At 41.1% G+C, this 21,817-nt stretch overlaps 1 protein-coding gene across 13 annotated transcripts in view; it reads right to left on the minus strand.

Moving 5' to 3' along the window:
• The window catches only part of CADPS (calcium dependent secretion activator), a 483,782-nt gene that overhangs the window by 72,554 nt on the left and 389,411 nt on the right, over positions 1-21,817 (minus strand). For 8 of the 13 annotated variants that reach the window (XM_047847306.1, XM_047847316.1, XM_047847337.1 and 5 more), the window contains 2 exons: positions 10,583-10,738; positions 6,628-6,775 (listed from right to left, as the gene is read on the minus strand). In XM_047847306.1, coding sequence (XP_047703262.1) covers positions 6,628-6,775; positions 10,583-10,738 — 304 coding nt within the window. Of the gene's footprint in view, positions 1-6,627; positions 6,776-10,582; positions 10,739-14,125; positions 14,273-21,817 lie in introns of all 13 variants that reach the window. The other 5 variants (XM_047847279.1, XM_047847271.1, XM_047847287.1 and 2 more) reach the window with 2 other exon arrangements.

The following is a 21,817-nucleotide window of genomic DNA, read 5'->3' on the forward strand; positions in this document are numbered from 1 at the left end:
GGACACATGAGAAAACGAAAATTAAGCAAACCATTCAAAAAGCTATGAAAACATACAGAAATAATAAGCCACGGGAACGTGGTTTGATATTCTGATAACTGGCAATCAGAATTAATGAAAGTGAGTGAAGGGATATGAATTCAGTTAGTTCATTAAAAGTCACAGGGGAATTTTGTTTGTAATTGGAAGATCTAGATAAAGTCCCAGTGCAAAGTTGGGAAATCATGTAGCCTAAGAAAATGTAGTTCAGTTTCCTCATCTGTAAAAGAACAGATTAATACCACTAACTGGTCGCAACCAATGTGGGGGGTAGAAGGAGAACCAAGTACAAACACTGATCTTGGAAAGAGAATGAAGCAAACCCTGTTTAAAGATATTTACCAGGTCTGTTCTTTTATTTATTATTTATTATTATTATTATTATTTAAAAACCATTTCCTGGCAGCTCTGCTCTCAGATTCAGAGATCTATTTTTTTAATGTTTATTTATTTGTGTGTGTGTGTGAGAGAGAGAGAGAGAGAGAGAGAGAGAGAGCGAGCATGAATGGGGGAGTGGCAGATACAGAGAGGAAGACACAGAATCAGAAACAGGCTCCAGGCTCTGTGCTGATAGCACAGAGTCCGACTCGAGGCTTGAACTCGGGACAGTGAGATCATGACCTGGGCTGAAGTCAGATGCTCAACCGACAGAGCCACCAAGGTGCCCCTCAGAGATCTATTTTGAAGGTCAAGTGAAGGTCTAAGCTGTGAAAACATGTCATAACTATAATTGCAACTCCAATACTATTTGTTCAATTTCATAAAGTAGAGGCCAAGGGTAGGGTGATATGGTCCTTATTGCTCAACTCTCTCATTTTCATTCCCTTTCAGTTGATTAGAGGAAAAACAATAAAGCAAAAAGGGTCCATGTTGCACAGCCCTGATGAAATCAGGACCCACGCTGGCTCTCCCGCTAGCTTCATGAAGGGATTTACTAGTAAGTGGCATAAACCTGAAGCTGAATGCAAAAAAACTATCTGCAGAATTCTGTGCTAGAAACACAAAGAAAGATGTCAGAGCAAAAGAATTCAGGAATATTGACAGGGCTCCAAATTCATTTTTAGGTCTTGAGATAAGATCCAGTATCACATGCTTACTTTCCTCCTCATGTGACTGTCTCACTCTGCTTGATTTTCTTTGGATTACTATAAATGATCCACGTTGATTAATTATGAGACTTAACTAACTCAGAAAAGCAAGTTGTAGGCAAAATAATACAATCTGAAATATGAAGTGGGGGGCTTCTAACCCAGCAAAGAACATCACTGAGAATAGAAACGTTCTCTTGGAACACTTGGCTGACATGGTGAGCAGAGACCATTGTAGTCGTTATCCATGTACCGGGAGAGATACAGGCTCACGGTCTGAGGTGTTAGTAATGCCTTTTTTTTTTCTTGAAAAGCAAATATGCTTTCTCTTCACAGGTGGGGGAACCTCAAACCTTTTCATTCTGGAAGGAGTCCACACTGAAGTATATGGAGACATGGTGGGTGTTTGGAACCTCCTCCCGCCTTCAATTTTTCCATGACAAACTTGCCCTGACCTCCCTGCAGAGAATTCCACTGTCTCTCCCTTTCACTCTGGACAAATACTGTTATCATTACTCCTGTCTACGTTTCCCCACCCCCGTTATGAAAAGGTTGTTTTGATAAATAAACAAAACTTAGTTTGGGAAAGATAGTCCACCAGGGTCATATCCGCTCTGCTTAACATGCACTAAAGGGCTGGATATCAAAGCAGTCCCCATTTTTAGACAAGTAAGTACAAAATGCACGCATTTCTTTTTACCAAATTCTCCCCAAACTTATTGATTAACCAGCTTTTCCAGGGCAATAGTGAGCACTTCATTCTGCTCTTTTTGGGGAGATTATCTGTTCCACGCAGATGTGAAGCTCCGTGAAGGGGAATAAATACCACTGGGGCATCTTTTAATTACCATCCCCACAATAAGATTATCTTGCCACAAAGTCTCTTGAAGTCTGCATCCCAATATGGGTACAAAGAGGGATCCTTCCTATTTTTGCATTTTCCAGTTCCCTCTCCTGGCATCATTGGATTGGCTTTACCCTAGTCATAATAATAATGATAATACCCATAAGTTATATTCTGGGGCACTAGATCATGATAATACCAAGGGAACCACTAATCTTCAATGGTATGGAAAGTTTGGAGTTCACTTCTGCTTCTGATGAGCTAGGCTGCTGCAAATTCACAATCACTTCGTAAAAATCATTCCACTTGACTTCCTGTACTGCACATTTTGCCTTGTCATGGAACAGATTGTGTGTATGTTGTCTTTCTGTTAAGACCATCTGACCTTGGAAATGAGATGAAAACACACTAGACCAAGTGAGAAACTATTTAATACACAATTTCCTTTCTACTGGTGCTTTGAAAATTTTAATGAAAAAATAAATATTTAAGATGGAAAAGTATGGTTAACAAATGCTTCAACAGCTGTTTTTAGATGAGACTTTACCCTGGTGATGAAATTAAGGAAGTGATCTTAAAATTGGAGGACACTGTATCACCTGGCCAAGTCACTAGTCTAAAACACTTTGAGGGAGTTGGAATCCAGGTGGAAGCAGGGATTATAACTAGATCTGGAATGTGAGCTTAATATCCCAAACTCACAAAGCGAAAACTACACAAAAACATTGAACTTTCTGTCTGTTCTCCCAATTTCCAGTCATCTTTGGCCAATCTCATTTTTATAATTCTGGTGACTTTGGAGATGAATATCCCAATCCTGCAAAGTGAGAAAAATTAAGGAGAGGCTTTTTGCATGAGAGTTCCGATTGAAGTTCTACTCAAGGTCACAGCCAGCAAGGTCCCTCAGAGGAAGTATAGATATACTGAAAATGGTATCTGGCTTCGTTCAGACTATTCTCGGTCATTTGGTATCCTAAGGTCAGCAGAGCCCTCTAGTCCCATGAGCTGGTCACTTAGGTGTCTCTGATTCAATTATACTAAGGAGAAATGGCATAGCAGGTCTCTCTAGAATGGTCTGGGAAACTGAGTCTTAGGATAAGAGCCAGAGAATAGAATGCAGTATTGGATGAGCCCTTAATAAAGATCATTTGGTCTTGGAGGGGGATGTGGGGGTTCAGAAAAAATAGGAAGTGTTAACCAGCCTCAGTTATTGTTTTCATAAAAAAAGAATGTTGAATTGTTTGAAAGGGATACATGATGTGTTTTCTACTTTATCAAATAGAATACTATCCTGGAAGAAGTAGGTACTGCTGTTTAACCTCAAAAATGTTACTATTTGAGCATATCCCAGACAACGTTCTAATCTGACATCCAGAAATTAGGGAGCTTTATCCTCAGCTTTTACGAGCTACATATCTCTCAAAGGCTGTGGGTTGCATGCTATATCTTTCATTTGATAAATGATGACAGTTAAGTTGTAACAGTAAGGGACTTGATCAAGGTCACAGAGTTTGGCAGCTAACGTATAGCACCCATAAGATGTACTTATGAAGCCACTGGACAACTTGTTCTTCAAGAAAACCAAGACTCCAAGGTTAAGCCAAGGTCATTTTACTGTAGCACAGAAGTGATTAGTGGTAATGGTAAGAACAGGATCCCCTTGTGACAAAACCTACTTGCTGTTTTTTATCATATATCTCCAACTGGGGCCTACGGTTAGACCTAACAAGGTCATCATGCCCCCTGAAAGGTGAAATTGTGTGAAAGTATTTTTTCCCCTGGGAATTGGTTCCATAAATTTCATCAAATTTTCAGTGGAGCCTGTGACGACCCCTGCCCTCCAACATACACTACTGTCCCCAAGCCCCAGTTCCAAAAAAAAAAAAAAAAAAAAGGAGATAAGCTCAGAGTGACTTGGCTTATTTGGAAGGATTACTTAGCATCTGGCCAGGTATGTGGAGTTCTTTACATGTGGCCACAACTGAGTTGATCTGAAGTCATAAGAGCTGCTGAGGGAAAAGGAGGCCAATCTAGTGCAACAACCCTTCTCATCCTGGAATGGTGTCATCCTTGTGAAACTCAGTTGAAATGGACATCTCAGGAAGCTCCAAGGGGAAAGAGATAAATGGGACTCCATCAAACTTAAAACAAAACAAAACAAAAACAAAACTACTGTGTTTTAAAGGATACTACCAAGAATGTGAAAAAGGCAATTGGCAGAACCAGAGAAAAGAGTTGCAAATCCTATGTATGATAATGGTCTAGCGTCCACAATATATAAAGAACTCTAACAACTAAACAATAAAAAGAATTTAATTTTTTAAATGGGCAAAGGATTTGAATAGATATTTCTTCAAAGGAGATACACAAACGGTCAGTAGGCACATAAAAGTATGACCAACATCACTGCAAATCAAAACCACAGTGAGATACCACTGCACACACACTAGGATGGCTATAATAAGACAGACCACATGACCCAGGAATCTCAATTCTAGGTAGATATTCAAGACAATTGAAATCATAGGTCCACACGAAAACTTGTACATTGAATGTTCATGGCAGTGTTACTCGTAGTAGCTAAAAAGTAGAAACAACTCAAAAGTCTATCAACTGATGAATTGGTAAATATGATGTGGCATAACCAAGTAATAAAACATTATTCAGTATAAAAAGGAACAAAGTGCTGATGCCTGCAACAACATGAGTCTTGAAAATTCAATATCCTATGAAAGAAACCAGTCACAAAAGGCCACATGAGATTCCATTTATATGAAATGCTCAGAATAGGCAATTCTTAGAGACAGAAAGTAGAGTGGTGGTTACCCAGGGCTGGGGAGGGAGGGTTGGGCAACTATTATTAAGTCAGGTGTCTTTTTAGGGTGAAGGAAGAGTCCTAAAACTGATAGTTGTTATGGTTGCATAGCTTTGTGAATTGAATTGTATACTTTAAAAGGCTGAAATGTATGGCATGTGAATTACATCTCAATTTTCAGAAAAGGAGCTCAAGGGGAGAAAAATTCATGAGGGACAGAATTTTGGAAAGTTTGAACTCAAAGGGATCTGAACGAACATGAAAAATCACCAAAAGCAGGGTTTTTCAAGTGGGATCCGTGAAGCCTAAGAGAATTCAGGTGGGCAGCAAAGAAATGCAGAGGCGGAAAGGAACCTGGTAGTTTGAGCATGAGGACCCTCTTCTTTGACCCCCTGCCCTCTGCTTTATCCAGAGCAGCTCTAATCTTATTTGTTTCACATGGTGGCCTTTTTGGTAAGGTTTGAAGAACCGATTCTGCAGCTCAAAATAGCCTGAAATAAATTAGAATAGGGCCATCATTTTACAGATGAGAAAACTGAAGTTCAGACAAGCTGAGTGACTTAACGAGCCTAACCCAAGCCTTCCTCAGGAGGCTGTCCTTCACGTGTGGCCCCTAATCTTAACTCCTTCTTGGATCCAAGCCTCCAGACCAATGATTCTCAAACTGTGGTCTCCAGACCAGCCAGCAGCATCAGCATCACTGGGGAATTGGTTAGAAATGCAAGTTCTTGGGTCACACCCCAGACCTACCAGAAACTCTTGGGGTGAGACCCAACCATCTGGGTTTTAAGAAGCTCTCTCAATGAGTCTGATGCCCACTGAAATTTTGAGAACCACTGCATTTGCCCCCAGTGCCTAGAACACAACCCCCAAGGAAATGTCCCTCAAAAGGAAGTCAGTTGGGAGCAAAAGTTAACAGGGGTGGCTAAGGAAGCTGATTTGTAGGGAAAGAAGGTTGGAGATGATTTTGCCAGGAAGAGAATATCACCAACCCACGTTTAAAAATGGAAGGTGCCGAAAGAGAAAATAAATAACGAATAAGGAGCAAATATAATTTAGTAAGAATTCTGAGCATGTAAGGCTGGTATCGAAAGATCTGATTTAGGAGCAATTTATGCCAATTGGCAACAACATGAGAGTTGCCAGAAATGTTTCTGAATTAATTCTAAATTGGTATATGAATATCTAGCTGGCTTGAGGCCATCGGAGAAAAATGATCATGATAGTCTTTAATCAAGCCCAAGTTGCTGCTTCTTTCTCCTTTACATTTTAAATACCACTTTGGAATTGGAAACTTAGCAAGGACTAACCTTTTGGTCACAATCAGCTCAATCTAAGGAAACTGGAAAGTCTTTCATTTCTTAAAAATTCAGAACCTGCTGGCTGGGGTTGGGGTAGCAGGGTGAAATAACATTATATATCCTGGAAGTTGCTTGATGCAAGGAAGCGAGCTCTCCTGCTGACCAGATGTTCCAAGTGATAAAATGCACTTCAAATGTGAAAATGACTTACACTCTGGCAAACAGATCTATTGGAGATACCAGCTTAATAAATAAGGTCATCCCACATCATGTGACTTAAAGGAACTTTACGGCCACTCCAACTCCAGCCAAGAATCACTTCCAAGTGACTGGCATTCTTATTAGCACGTGCCTTAGAAATTGACTTAACAAACAGATACCACACATTCATCTGTAGCTTAATCCGCAAATGTTAGAGAATATTTCTGAAACTAGCACACTGGTATAGATGGAAGGAATTTGTGAAGTTTTCTTTTACATGATCAATGGAGGGGGGAAAATGTGTATTTTTTTTTTTTTTTTTTTTTTTTTTTTTTTTACCTCTTGGCCCATTTCCATGCTGCAAAGTTTTGTTGATTGAGCTTTGGCATCAACCATAACATTAAACATGGTGCATATTGACTGTGGGACTCGAAAATCTGTTGATCGACTGGTTTTTTGCAGCTTAACTTCAAATGCAATCCTGGTTCTATTAAAACAAAGTAGGAAAAGACCAATTCAGCATTTGTGGCGGCAGGTGGAGGAGACATTTTCTGAGAGGTCAGTGAAAAAGAAAATTGAAGGCTGTAATCAGTTTCAATCGACAATGACTTCACATGTGTTCTTTTAAAAATGACTTTCCCAACTAAGGAAGGCCTATTCACACAGACAGCCACGTAAACCCTTCCTTTCTCGGCAGAACACGGAACACCTGTAGCTCAGGGTATTTCTGTCTATAGTTTACATGCTATGGAGAACCCTAATTGCAGGAGAATGAATGAATGAACAAAAACCCAATTATAGCATTATAGCATATGTAACTTCTCTCACATTGGCAACTGCCTACCTTGAATCACTTCATTAAAAAAACAAAAAACAAAAAAGCAGCTTCTAATCTTCAAAATCTCATGGTGGGGGAAAAATCTTAAATGACATTTGGTGTTTTTTTTTTCTTTTGGTTTTGAAAGAGACCGAAGTAAAAAAAAAAAAATCCAATTATTATATAGCTTTAAGGACTAAAAAAATAAGATGGGTAACTTTGGGGAGGAAAGTTCTATTAGAAGGAGTGATATCAGGGGACTTTCAGTATATTTGTTTGCAATGTCTATTATTCTGCAGTATGAGTATATATTTTTTACAAGTGAAAATGGCATAATATACTTACCAATTCAATAATTGTGTAATGGTAAAAGCTTAGAGTGACATAATTTTGACATAGGTCAAATTCTGATCCCAGCAATGTGCTTACTGCTCACAGGAAAAACCTAGTCTGCCGTGGCCAGCTGGTAATACAGGTGTGAGATTTAATCCTTGGTATCAGCATTGTAAAGGGGACCAGTTATATTGTAAAAGGTTTTAGAGAAGTGGGTCACATCATCACATGTCTTGAAAGAAAAGCGCCTGGCTAGTAAGTGGTTTTATTAAAGCTCCTTTCGTCCAATGTGTCTTTTCAGTATTGTTCACGGTCAGGTTCTGGAGATCATGCAGCCACCAGGAAAGCATTGCTTTAGGAGGTATTTGTAGCAGTTTTCTAACAGTGCATAGGAGGACCACACAGCTAGTTAGCTCGGGAAAGGATGCCAGCTTGCTAACACACCCTGAGTGCATGCAGGGAAGCCAAGTATAATTTCTAAGGTTGGAAGCCTAGTTCTTAAGAAAAAAAAACTTAAAAAAAAAAAAACCTTAAAACACTCCTATATATTATATGATCATGTTAAAGATAAATGTATCTTGGCTCCTAAAGGCTCGGTGCACTGAAGTAGCTTTCTAATCATGATGATCATTTTAAGCTACGCTGAAAATACATCCTTTTCTGGTTTTGTGAAAAGGATGTCTGATGGGGACTGAGCTGGACAGGTCCCTGTGCTGATCTGAGGCCTGCATGCCAGTTCCGGCCCAATTTGAGAAGGGGAAGTGCTAAATCGCTCCCTTACAAGGAAGTCACCGGTTTCTGTTTCCACAGGAGAACTGTGCACGGCCCTGGGAGGGTGGGGCTGTGCAAAGGGGGAAGCCAGAGGCAAAGTTAATACGACTTACGGGGCTCCATAGAGCAACGTGCCAGGGACGGTGCAGTCACTGAATCTACATGACTCTCCTTGAGGGCAGGGTTAGGGGGCAATGTGTTGGTGAAATACGGTATCTGATATAGACTAGACTGCAGGCTCTGTCACGCCCATCGAATGAATGATTTAAACTTCTTAGAAACTTGGAAATGAAGAGCGCCTGATTGAAACTTTTGGATGTCGCATATTTGCATCTATGAAATCATGTCCTTATGTTGATGTCCTTCTAGAACGAGGGCCATCGATTCTGTCCCAAAGAGGAAAGAAAGCCAAAGATCTAGGCTCTACTCATGTAGATTCTATGTCTTCAAATATCCAAGGACTTTTTCGTATTTTACCCTCTGCATCTGGAGGTTGGGGGGTGATATTTGCACTTGTATTTGCAGTTGTCTGCTTTTGTCTGGGGCCTTAATTGGAAGGGACATCCAGAAATTTAAGCATCCATCGCTGATGTGCAGGTGCAGTTGACTAACTTTGTTAATGAAAGGTTACTTCACAGCTATGTACCAAACATGATGCTGGGACCTGGAGGGCCAGGAGCTCAGAGAGAATCAGATAGACTCCCTGCCTGTGAGCGCTCCACACTCCTTGGGGTGGCTGTTCCCCAGAGATTTGCAGTAAGGGAGTCACTGTCTATCTTTCACATCCACATGTCTTCCTGTGGTCTCCCTACCCTACTCCAAAGACTGGCTTCTCAGAAGGGCACGCACATCTTTCTGTACAATCGTGTGCACAGACCGGACGCGGGTAAGTGTTCATTCTAATGTGCCGTAGCCCTGAGTACAGATCAGGAGAGAATTTTTCACCACAGGGGAACTGCCCCACAAGAAGGTTTTGGCGGAATGCTTTGGCCACACGAAAGGAGTTGCTCTTCCTAAAACCGATTGAGGCCATGTAGGAAATGGCAGAATTTGAAATTCTCAGGAAACGTTTTGACTTTGGGTTTGAACAGTAGGTCTGCCTTTGGTTCTAAGAGTGCTAAGACAAGAATAAAACACAAAATGTGGGTCGCCAGGACTGTAAGCTTCCAGAAGTGCCATCAAACACCTGCCCAGACTCCCCACAGCATGTGGCTCCTTTTCTCATTCTTGCTGAGATGCTCACGTGCCTAGAACCGTGCTGTTCTTTTGCCCTTGTGGTTCCCAGTTTTGATGCTATTACTTCTCTTTTTTTCCTCCAAGATATAAAACTCAGATCACTCCCAGACAAACCCAGCCCCCGTCACCCACAACTGATCCATCAGCCAAACGACACAACATCTGGAGATCTGGAGTGGCCTAGGCTGCTTGTGGTCTCTCCTTTTTGTTTTGAATGGAGGAAGAATAATGGAACAATTATGAACTGGAAAAGGAACTTGGATGTGTGTCTGGGGACAGACAGGGTGATGATAACGATGCTAAACCAGAGGAATTTCATCTCTGTGTCTGATACACAGATATAGATACTCCAGGAGGGACGGACTGTGGTGTCTTATTCTTCGATGGTATGCCAAGAATGTAGCACGGTGCCTGGCAGATAGGAGGAGCTAAACAATTTTTGCGGAATGGATGCATATTGTTCTCGTTTTCTTCTCTTCACTTTCTCAGAACATTCTACCTGGGAGCTTCAAGTGCCGCATGCTCACCGCAATCCTATATGCCGCAGCGACAAAACAGGCAATTTGTAGGAAATCAAAATGGCCCCTGACGGATATCTAGTTAGATTTGGGGCAGGACAACTAAGAGTTGGCACACAGTAAGTGCTCAGTTCATGTATATAGACCGAATGATGTCGCTGAGGTCTTGCTGACGTTTCTTAAAAGGCATTTGATTCCCACTACCTGTACTGGATATGGCAGCTCCAGAATGACGTGTACTTGTCTTTATTTCATCTAGTTGTCCCCTCCCACATACACTTGTACCTTTAACAAATATTTATTAAGTAAATACTTTGTGTCAGATGCCGCTAGATACCAGGGATACAGAGCAGAATAAGAACACACATGGATCCTTCCCTCAGGGAGCTAAGTGAAGAAACTGGCTGCCATATTGTGTTGGGTTTAGGACAGATGGGTTTGGGGCGGGTGAACAGGAGCTAGACTTGGGTGGCCACCACTCTGGCTGACTTTGACGAGCAATCGCCTTCTCCCCTCAAAAATCCAAATTGCGGCCAATCGAATGAGTGGCCGCCTACCATTGCCTGAGTCAGAGGATAGTGGAGAGGGCATGCAGAGCCTGTCCAGCCACTAGGCTTACCTTTTGACACAAGATTCAATCATGTCACTTGCCATCAGCTTCAGCCGTTGTTCTAGGTGCTTTCCAAACTCTTCTTCGGGCCAGTGCAAGTCCCGAATGAAGGTCTGAAGGGCATCGAGTTTCCAGAACAGATCTTCTGAAGTGCCTGATCCATTACTGGCAGGATAAAAATTAGAAAACAACAGTCACCCACTGGCCTTGGGTTCTGGAAAAGCTGACACAAAGACGACTAGGCGCTAGAAGGCTTAAGGCAAACAGTGGCTTCAACATACAAAACGACGCATGTTGGCGGTGGAGGTGGGGGCAATCTCCACCGGCAGATTTTGAGTTTTACCATACATGACTTAGTCTGCTTTGTTCGGCCAATCATTCCAGACCAGTGAGAAGTCTGAGGAAAGGTGTTGCCCCACCATGACCAGGAGAACGGTGTATGGTAAAAATCAGCCTTCTTTTAATAACCACATTAACACATGTGATGATTTAGATGAAGGCCACGAACCAGAGGGAGAAGTAAGTCTCAACAGATAATAACTACATGGCAACATGCAGTTATTAAAATTCAGGGTTTCATGCATTTCCCCAGCTCCCCTCCAGAGCGGAGGTCTCTTGGAGATTGCACAAGACTTTCAGTTTTAAAAGGACAGTGCTAACAAAGTGGTGAGCGAGGACCTGCTTTCTCTTTTGAAGAGCTGGAAAGAAACTGGGGTGACTCAAATCAAGACGAGTACACCTGGATACCTTGAGTCCAAGATTCTTGTTCAGTTTGGCTATTATTCCAATTATCATCGACCAGCCTGTTGCATAGACAGCCCCAGGACGAGGTGAGGTGTTGTGGGGGGAGGGGGCGATGAGCGGACACGGGATATTGGCAAAGCTTTAGGGCTCAAGACCTGAGCTCTTTTACCGTTGCACCACCTTACCCAGTCTCCTGTACAGATGGAGAAATTGGTCTTGATTCCTTTCTGTACAATGACGTGTAAGAAACTTTTACCTGGGGCATCCACGGAAAGCCTGTGTATGGGAAATGCTCCGCCTCTCACCCTCTTGCCCTTCTCTGGCTGGCTTTCTCTTTGGTAACAGTCCCGTTTGGAGCTCTGAGGGGTGGCCACCCACCCCCCCTTCCTCGCATACCACTAATGCTAACACGGTAATTTATAAAATGTCCAACACACCATGCATTACCACTTGTTCTGACATCGTCTATAGAAACAGATGAGAGTGGGTGTTTCTATTGTGACAGATGCCAGCTGCATTGAATTAATGCTTCAGAGAGAAATATAGCTAGTGCATAAACGCATACACAGCTACTGTGGGGTGGGGAGGGGGCAAACTCCCAACATGCCAAGAGGGAGCCTACGGCCTGGACCAACAGGGTAATGTTTCCAAGGACAGACCAGTCTGAGGTCAGTATGTACATGTATCTGACACGAAGGAGCAGGTAACATGGAAACACGTCCTTAAAAATGAAAGGTGGCAAAGGAGGAAACCGGAATTATGAAAAGATATAGAATCAGGCATTTCCTGGTGAGCGATTGAGGATCTACGCCTTCTACTCAGATACTGCCGTAAGCACTGTTCAAAAGTGGGGGAATGCATTGTTTCTCCGTGAAAGTTCAGCCTTCCCCCTGCCCCATCCTATGCTTGGGAAAAAGAAACCCCAACTTGGTCTAGTCTAAACCCCGTTTTGGAACTGCATGGTTGTATGTTTTAAATCATTAAGTACATATGAATGCAATAATTGGTATTTATTACAACAACATTTTGACACCCATCTGGTTTCAGAGTTTCAAAAAATTCTTCTGGGTTTTTTTTTTCTTTGAAGAGCTTATTATTAAGTTTTGACATGAGGAAAAGAATATTTTCTTTTTATTTTTAAGATAAACTGTTAATGTTAAGGCAATAGCACCAAGATTATTTTGATTGCTGAGCAGTTACCAAAATGTGTTCCCACTCATGCCTTAATTAATTGAATGGAGACCATTATCTGCTTTATTACAATGTCTTGATTCATATCTTTTCAGAAACAATGCCACGGAGCATGCACAAAAGAAGGTAAGAAAAGCTTTCAGATATTTATGTTTTAATTTTTAACAGATACTACCTAATCTAACTTTTGATAGAGTCATCTTAGCATGAATATGATTTACTTTTTGTAGAAGATTTTTTTTTTCAGGTATAAATTTTTGGAGGTCTTAGTTCATCGTTAAAAGAGAAGCAGACACATTGACCATATGATCGCATTGTGAACTTGTGAACGAACATAGGTTTTTAAAAATGTCAGGCAACTCTGAAGCAGCCAAGTAGAGCGGTCATTGAACATCCAGTTTCTACCTGGATTATTGCAAAAATAAGAATGCCGAGGGCCATCTTGATAAATGTGATTTCGACATTTCAAAACATCACTGCCAGTTTCAGATCATTTTTTATTCCTTTGATACTAACACTTCCCTTTGAAAATGTGCCAATTTATTCTTTCAAGAAAAAGCTTATCTGGCCTATAATTAGCTGTGGTCTAAGAAAAGGATCAAAGGACGGTATAGAATCACTAAACTCTATTTCACTTATTAAATCATGCACATGGTTTTAATTTCTCTGAGATAGAATTTAGGGGTGTTGGATCTTCTTCTTGCAAAGGGGAAAAAAAGAGAGCCACTTGCCAAGCTAGAAGTGGCTGCATAACCTTGACCCTCTGAGCTGCTGCCTTTAAAGGGGTGGCTAGGCCTCCAAAAAAAAAAAAAAAAGACAAAAACAAAAACAACAACAAACCCCATGCATTCCTGGCATTTGTATGGATGAATGTAAAGAATGGTCCTATCCTCAGACCACAGATGATACAGCTACCAAAAATTTAATTATCTGTTTTTCGACTCTTGCATTCTCAAATTTAGATAGCTTCTTGCTACCTAGATCCCAATGCTCCATATTGTATTTTGACCTTGGAAAGTATCTTTACATAACATATACATTACTAAGGCTTGATCCATTCAGAAGTTTTCATTTAGCCCTGAACATACTGTTACTATATCCTGCCATTTGCTGACACCCGAAATATGCTTTTCGGTTTAAACAGACTCTAGGAATTTTTTATTTAAAGAAAACCCCAGCTTTTAGGTAAGTGTGCTTCCCTCTTAGATTTGGATCAGGCCAGAGAGGACTGGCCAGCCCATCAGAGAGGTTTCTTGGACTATTTTTGAACGGATAACTCCCAAAGTCATGGCACTCTAATTTAAAAAAGAAAAACAACAACAACAACAACAACAAAAAACATGGGCAGAATCTTTTTGCAAAAGAATTCAGGAAGTTAAACGTAGTCCTCAAGCGTTCAGTGGGCGTAAGACAAATTGTTAGTGCTGTATATATAGCAAACGTCTTACAAACACGCTGTGTGCCAGAAATAAACAATATTGTCTCCGTATGATCAGCAAAATATGTCTAATTATCCATCTCCATCTCTGTTATATAGGATGTATAGAAATAAACAATACATATCCATGCCAAGATCACTTAAATTTAAATTAGATCTAATGTGAACTGAATACACACTCAGCATCATATATAGCAGCCATCCATGACGGTGCCGAAAAAGTAGGCATTTGTGGGATGCCTAGAGGGATGTTAACTGGTAGATTTGGTACTTTGGGAAGGTTCACATTGGGTAGGTTCACATTGGGTAGGTTACTGGTTAAACTCCTGTGGAAGAAACAGACAGAAAGAAAAAAATACCATCACAGTGACAATGCAGATGCGGCAGAAGCACATGACAGTTGTAAATAAATTGGCCAAGTTCACAGCAAGACAACAGGGGAAACGCAGGCCACACACTTCAGAAGACAGCTCACGGATGGGGTGTTGTGGTACAGCTCAGTAGTCAGAGAGAAATGACAAAAGTTAATGGGAAAAAAATTAACTACAGAGTGACTTAAAAGTGTGAAAGCTCACAGACACCTATACACAATGATCACATTATAGAAATGTCTTTGTGAGGGGGCTCTGGTTCCCAAATGCACTGCCGTGAGAGTCCAGAACTTGTCTGATACTAAGAACATGAAGTGCATGGAATACTTGGCATCGGTGGGGTGGGGGCTGCAGGGGAAGTGACTGAGACCGATACAAATGGTGGCGTACTTTCCTTTTCTTACTTTTATTCGTAAATTATTTTTGAGGGAGGCACATTTCTCAAGTCAGATATTAGATCCAAGGCAGAATGGGAAATTGACCCACTTGAATGCATACTTCCCAACTGTTACTTCTGAAGACAGGTATATGTGACATGGGGTGTCCTAGTTGAAAGCAAAGACGAAGGGATTGTACCAAGAAGAAGGATTAGCTTTGAGTCACTGTACAAAACACTTAAAGAAACTTGCTCTCCCAAACTAAGTCCAATTAAAATGGAGAAATGTTTACACACCTAAAAAGACACCTAGGAAAAGAAAGTTCACCTCTAGTTCTAAATTCTTGGACCGTAAGTAGATTTGAAATGTGGCCTCATGGGGCACCTGGGTGGCTCGGTTGAGTGTCTGACTCTTGATTCAGCTCAGGTCACTATCCCAAGGTCATGGGATCGAGCCCCACAGCGTGCTCCATGCTGAGCATGAAGCCTGCTTGAGATTCTCTCTCTCTGCCCCTCTCCCCCACTCACTCTCTGTCTCTCTAAAACTAAAAAGAAAAATGTGGCCTCGTGTTAGAGCTGTCACACTTGGAAGTGAGATAAAAACTGGAAGAAAGAATGCAGGGGTTTGGGGGGGCACTGGGGATGTTCTGTTTCTTTGTGTGATTATTATAGGGGCATGTTCGGTGTGTGAAAGTTCACCGAGCAGCGTGTTTTTCTGCAAACTGTTAAAATTAATGGAGAGTTAAAAACGTGACCTTGCATCAGCTTCTTGTTTTTTGAACGGAGATTGATCAACTGACATGATGAAGGAGAGATGGATGACCTTACAAATAAAGAGAGAAAATAAAACAAAACAAAAACCCCAACTCGAGTCAACCGTATCTCTGTGGAGGGACTGTGGCATTTACTGCTCTTCGAGCTGGCACCGTGTGCCTCTGTAGTGGCATTTTAAGGGTATTCCATCCAGCCAAAGTCACTGGCACGGTAGAGCCCAGCCTAACTCTGCATCTGAGAGGAGCCTTCCTGTTTAAGTGGAGTTGACAGAACTTTGGCAGAGGAGTTGAGGGTTTCTTTTTGGATCTTGCAGAAGAGCAAGTTTTGCCAAAGCAGATCTGCCCTGGGCAAGCTGTGTTTGACTAACAGAACCCTTGCAAGGGCTGGGGCTGCCTGGGGGCAAGCCTCCTGATAAGTCAGAAGTCCTGGGCCCCACAGAGAGTCAGGACATCTGCCTCCCTCTAGAAACAAGTTACTCTTTCACAATGGCAATCCGGATGGAAAAACCTAGAATGCAAAATACCAAGCTAGTGTTCTTTTCCTTAAGGGAAACAGGTTTGTCTCACAGGTTTGTCCTCTGCACTTCACGTTTTGGGAAAGTTAACTCGCTTCTTTACTTGGAATGAAAGGGTGCCCTTCTAGGAATGGTCAAGAGAAGAGTAGCTAAATATGACTATTAGGTAGAAGGAACAGTGGAACTTCTTCCTCGATGCTTCTCTGTTTAACAGGAGAATCTGCCTCTGAAGTCAGTCCCTGGTGGCTCTCAGACTTAAACACTGCCATGTTACAAAACCGTTGGCGATTTCCATTAAGACATGTGTAAGCCTACATAAGCAAATGTGATCATTAGATGATACACACACTGAATAATGATCAAGGAATTAGGAGATCTTTAGAGATGGCAGCCTGGCAAGTTAAAATGTCAATTCTAAGCAAATTAAAAGTAGCTAGAAATGAATAACATACAGATGTATGCAAAAGCAACTTAATTTAAACATATTAGCGGATGGTGGGTACACAAATTAGAAATGAGCTTTGTTTTGCATATGCAAATTTGAAAAATACTTATATTAATCAAAGCATATTGTATTTGTAAAATATGACATTTTGGCTGGACTACTGCACTGGACTCGTAGAAACATTTCCTTCATGTGACATACTAGAATGCTCTACTTTTAAAAGACTGAAACATGCTTGATATTTCTGCATTCAGCAAAATAATATAGTGTCGTATTAATGTTACTAATATTTCACTTGGATATTAATAACTTGTATTAATAGTCAAAGAGGCAATTCCAAGCATAACATACATGAGAAAAGGGAGAATTTTCTAGTAGCACTCAGGTCAGATCAGGCTCCAGGAGCCACTGATGGGGATAACAAATTGCCCTTTAGTAACTACCTAAAAACAAGTCCATCACAGGCCTCTCTGTGAGAATCATAATGGGACATCTCTGGATACTATAAGAGGTGTGAATTGTAATCACAACAACTGATATATGTCAAAAATCAGACTCATTCTGGGGCATCTGTCTGGCTCAGTTGGAGGAGTGTGCAACTCTTGATCTCAGGGTCATGGGTTTGAGCCCTGTGTTGGGTGAATTTACTAAAAAATAACCTTGAAAAAATTAGACTCATTCATTTTAGGGACTCTGCTAAAAAAAAAAGGGGGTAGCTCCTATTCAGGTCAAAGGGACTGTCACTGGATCACTGGATTAAAAAATTATCATCTGCTCTCTCTCTTTCACATGGATAAATGTCACAAATGTGCATGCCTCATTTCTATGGATGAACAACCAGAGGTAGAGACATCTCTTACTTCTGGAATAAATTCTAATCAAGACTGTGTCTCCATGCAGAGAGGATATGGTTGGGTCTTCTCTCAAAGACTTCTGGATGGGGTTAGACTTGAGATTCAGAATGCCTTCCACTTTATGAGCCATTTGTTGCATGAATCTACATAGTACATCTTGTCTTCTTTTGGTGCTCTGGACACTAAAGCCTTTCTCCATGATTATCCTTAGGTCTAATCCCTGGCTTGGGGTGTGGGCACTCTTTGATACCTTCCTATAGTTTAGAATGATGTTTCCCAACCTTTTATTCATTATCACCACCAGGCCCCCAACTGCCTTCCCCGTGAGAATTTCATACCACCAATGTACTGTGTATCTGTTTATGAGCTGTATGTAGACCTGTGCTTTATACATATACATAACAAGAGTAAAAATTTTTTTGCCCCTCTTCCCTGCCAAGAACCAATTTTTACCAGTCTGGGAGCTATGAAGCTCCTGTTTGAAAAGTATGACCTAGAGAATAAAGTTCTAAACTTCATGGGATTTTAGAACCTCCCAATCAACTTTCCAGCCTTATAGCTTGCTTCCTTCCTAATCCATGCTGGCCAAAATCAAACATTCACTGTTTCTACTTCCCCCATATTTCTGCATTTGCTTATGCTCTTTCCCAGCACTTACCCCTCTGGAAATCTTACTCTCCAAGCCATGCCCTTTGTGACTCCTCAGTTGAGATTTGTTTCCCTTTATTCCATGCTTTCATCACACTTTGTTATGCTATTTCTACATTGGTAAATATTTAAAGTCATTTTTCTTGTGTGTATGTTGCTCAGACCCAGCTAAATTGAGATCCCAGACCAGGGGATTATATCTTTCTCTCTTTCTCATCCCCACAGTTTCTCTATTGTATTCTTGTAATTTCCAGGCTGTATAGTTCCTTAATAAATGTCAGTCAATAAATATTTATTGAGCACCTATTGTGTCCCAGGCTCTGTTCTAGGTGCTAGGGAGGCGCTGGTGACCAAATGTGGATATGGGGTGAATATGGAAAATCACATTTTCCAGAATGCTTGAAAAAGTCTTGGGTATTCAAAGTCTTTGTTTTACAAAGGAGGATAGTGAGGCTCAGGAAAGTCATCTGACTTGCCCAAGGTCACCCAGCAAGTTAATGGCAGAGACAGGAGTTCAGTCTCCTCTCAGTCTAGTACTTTTGTATTTCATCCCAGGTCACCTACATGTCGCTAAGTTGCCTTTGGTCTGACAGTTCATTAAGATATTGATATCTTTGACAATCTGGAAAATGAGGTTATTTAAAAAACACCTTTCATATATACATCTCAGGCAGAGAGAGGTAGAGTGCATTCTGAGAAATGAGAAACCCAGATTTTTCAGTGTGCATATGTCAAAAATAGTGTCTAGAGCAACCATTCAGAGCCCTTTTAACCTGAAATGGGTAACCATGAAGTGTGGATTCCCTGTACCTGGAGGTGTTTAAGTAGAGATTGAGACATGATCTGTCAAGGAAAAGGTGGTGTGGAGTGGGTACATAGTAGTCCTGGGGAGCTTCGGATTACTTGCTTTCTAAGTTTGCTTCCATGCCGAAGGCCACAATGACTTGACTAACAAGGAGCCAACTCTGAAGAGCTGGTAGAAAGGCTGCCCAACGTCAGTGAGAGCCAAAAGCTCATATTCAGGGCTCCAGGGAGAGTTGGGGACAACCTTCCCAGCAATGGCCCTATGACCTTTCCTAATGGACACCCATGAGGGCGCTATGGGCTCTAGCTTGAGCCTATTCTTGACAGGCTGACGGCCTTCCACTGTGGTTATAGAAGCGGTACAACGACATTTTCCACAAATGCATTGAGATGCTGATCATGACGGTTATCTGGCTTAAGGGACACAGAGATGCAGTGACCCATTCTCCCTTGCAGAGATGGAAGGCCATCTTTCTAGAGAAAAGCAGCACTAGAACTTGGCCATATTACTCTATCAAGTAGCTTCAGTTGTATCAAGCTCAAAGGACTATATTTATGCTTTATTTTGCAGGTCTACATTTTGAAATAAGAAAATCTGAAGAAGAAAGAATACTTCTGTTTTTAGCAAACTCAATATATCAGTAGCATTTTCTTTTCAGAGTGCTGTTTTTCTTTAATAACTTGAATGCTAGTTTCTCTTGCAGTAAGCTTTACAATGCATTTCTCAGTCATTTCACCTATAATCAGGTGCCTGTGATCACAACTTTTGAAAAATGGAAGAACAGAGCTATTTGAATATAACAATTATTTGAGGGAAAGTCTGTGTGTATGTATTGTCTGTGTGTGTATGTGTGTGTGTGTGTGTGTGCACGCGCGTCTGTGTGTGTGTGTAATGGAGGAACATGTGGTAAGATTAGAGAAGGTTGTACAAACTGAATCTATTTACCTAAGTCAGTTTCTCGTTCTTGAGTATGCATAATAATAATAATAAAAAACATTCCAAAAAGAGTATTCTTTACTTGGAAAAACAATACAAAAAGGAAAATGAATCTCTACTTCTTCACTAGTGGTCAGATAAGAGTTTGCACTTTCTCTTCACATGATAGGAAGTATAGAGAGACTCATTGTTAGCATATAAAAGGAAGTCCCAAGGTCTTTTTACCCTTCATTTTGTGTCGGCCATTTCTGCAAATCTGTCATAGCACCCACGTTCTGTTTACAAATCAGCTAATAAAATGTGTGTGGTTTCAAAGAATTGTAATTTCATGTATGTTTTAGTTGGCACTTCCAAATGTGTCCATATACTCCAAAAGGCATGTACTATTTACCACGAATTGAACAGACCACAATCACGGTCACTAACCAAGAGCACGGTTTGACCTGCAAAAAGCTACTTGAGAAGAAAAAAAAAACATCTACATAAAACATTCTCAAGCTATTATTCACAACTATTCATGCTTCCCTAATGGTCAGATCTTTAAATTACTGATCCAAGAGTTCAAATTTTATTCTTTTAATCACTCAAAAGAAATCCCCAACAAAACCTTCCCTAACACGTCCATTTGTGAAAGTCATTTTGATTCTACCTTTATTTCTCATGTTATCGAGAATATTTAATGCTGTAAGAGGAATAACAGATATCTGCTTGAAGAATTTAACAGATTATAAAATGACGTCAATGACATTCTCCCAGAGCTTCATGACAATTCTCAGATACCGGGTAGGGACATTTTAAAAAGTCAGTCTTATAGAGGAGAAGTTCAGAGAGTTTCAAAGTCTTGCCTTCTGGCTGGTAAGTGGAAGGCCAGGCCCTAACCCCAGGGCCCTTGAAGAAATAGTGACGGATACCAATCATTTCCTCCCGTGTTTGGTAGTAACAGCATCCACATTTAAACCCAAGTAAGTACAAGCTATTTCAAGACCATTACTATTTTGAAAATGTGAATATTACTCATTTGAACCTTTCCCTTTTCTCAGCTGTTCTCCACAGCACAAGTGTCTTGAATATAATGAGCATTTACAAAAAAATACAGCCCCTCGTTCACGCTTGATCATTAAGGGACCCAGTTTAACTCTCCTGCGTTAGAAGTCAGCAGGGCCATATTAAGAGAAGGTTATAAACCTGAGAATAACAAGCCAAGATTTAGATTTCTTGGTACTTGCGAATGAAGAGCAACTACCTATTAACTTGCTTTCAGTAGGCTAAGTCAAGAAACTTCTCCTGTGGCTTAGACGTGGGGGAGGGGGGCAGGTAATGTGTGGCTGAGAAAGCTATTTTGCACTCATTTCTTTGTCAGTTAGAGTTGTGCAGTGTAATATGAAGAGGAAGAATCTTAATCCAGAAAACTGTGTAGAGACAGGGCACAAGTCAAGTCCTTGAACTTGAGGGAAATGTTTTAGATATTTGTTCTGAAGTACCTCAAAGTGTGCTGTACCTACCCCCGTGATGCTCTATACTGATTGTTACTTCTCAAAGATGGAAAGGACTAGAAAGAACAAAATGCTTTTCTTACAGAAAAGAAAAAACAAAAAGGAATCTGACAGGGCAAAATTAATACCAGGCTTTATTGGAGATTTTCAAACCATACCAGAAAATTCTCAACACCTAGCAGCCCTCTACTTCTCTAGAAAGGGGAGCCTAAGACTGACCCTCCAGCATTCTTGAGTCACAGCCCTCCTTCTTGCTGGGGACACAGGTGGCACTGATTCTGCCAGACATTTCCAATGGGATCTAAGATTTGCTAAGCAATTGTGGAAATTGCCAAATTTACACCCTACAGGATTTCCGGTCGTTGGTCCTACAGGAGCGATGTCCCATTGACAAAATAAGAGGTCAAATGCATTTAGGAAGCTCCAGGTTAAACAGAGTTAAATAAGGGTCTGTATTACCATGCTCTCAGAGTTTTCAAATATGCTGCTGTGCTTTCTGCTTCTCCAGGAGATACAGGTGTGGGGTGGACGAGTGGGGTAGATAGACTTTCCTAAACATATCTGGCCACAGAGAAGTCTTCTCTCAAAGTGCGTCTCCAAGGCCTAGACCAGGAAATGGCAAACTGTAGCCTGCACGACAGTTTCCTGGTTTTGA

The sequence above is a fragment of the Prionailurus viverrinus genome, chromosome A2 (genome assembly GCF_022837055.1).
Source record: "Prionailurus viverrinus isolate Anna chromosome A2, UM_Priviv_1.0, whole genome shotgun sequence".
Lineage (NCBI taxonomy): Eukaryota > Metazoa > Chordata > Mammalia > Carnivora > Felidae > Prionailurus > Prionailurus viverrinus.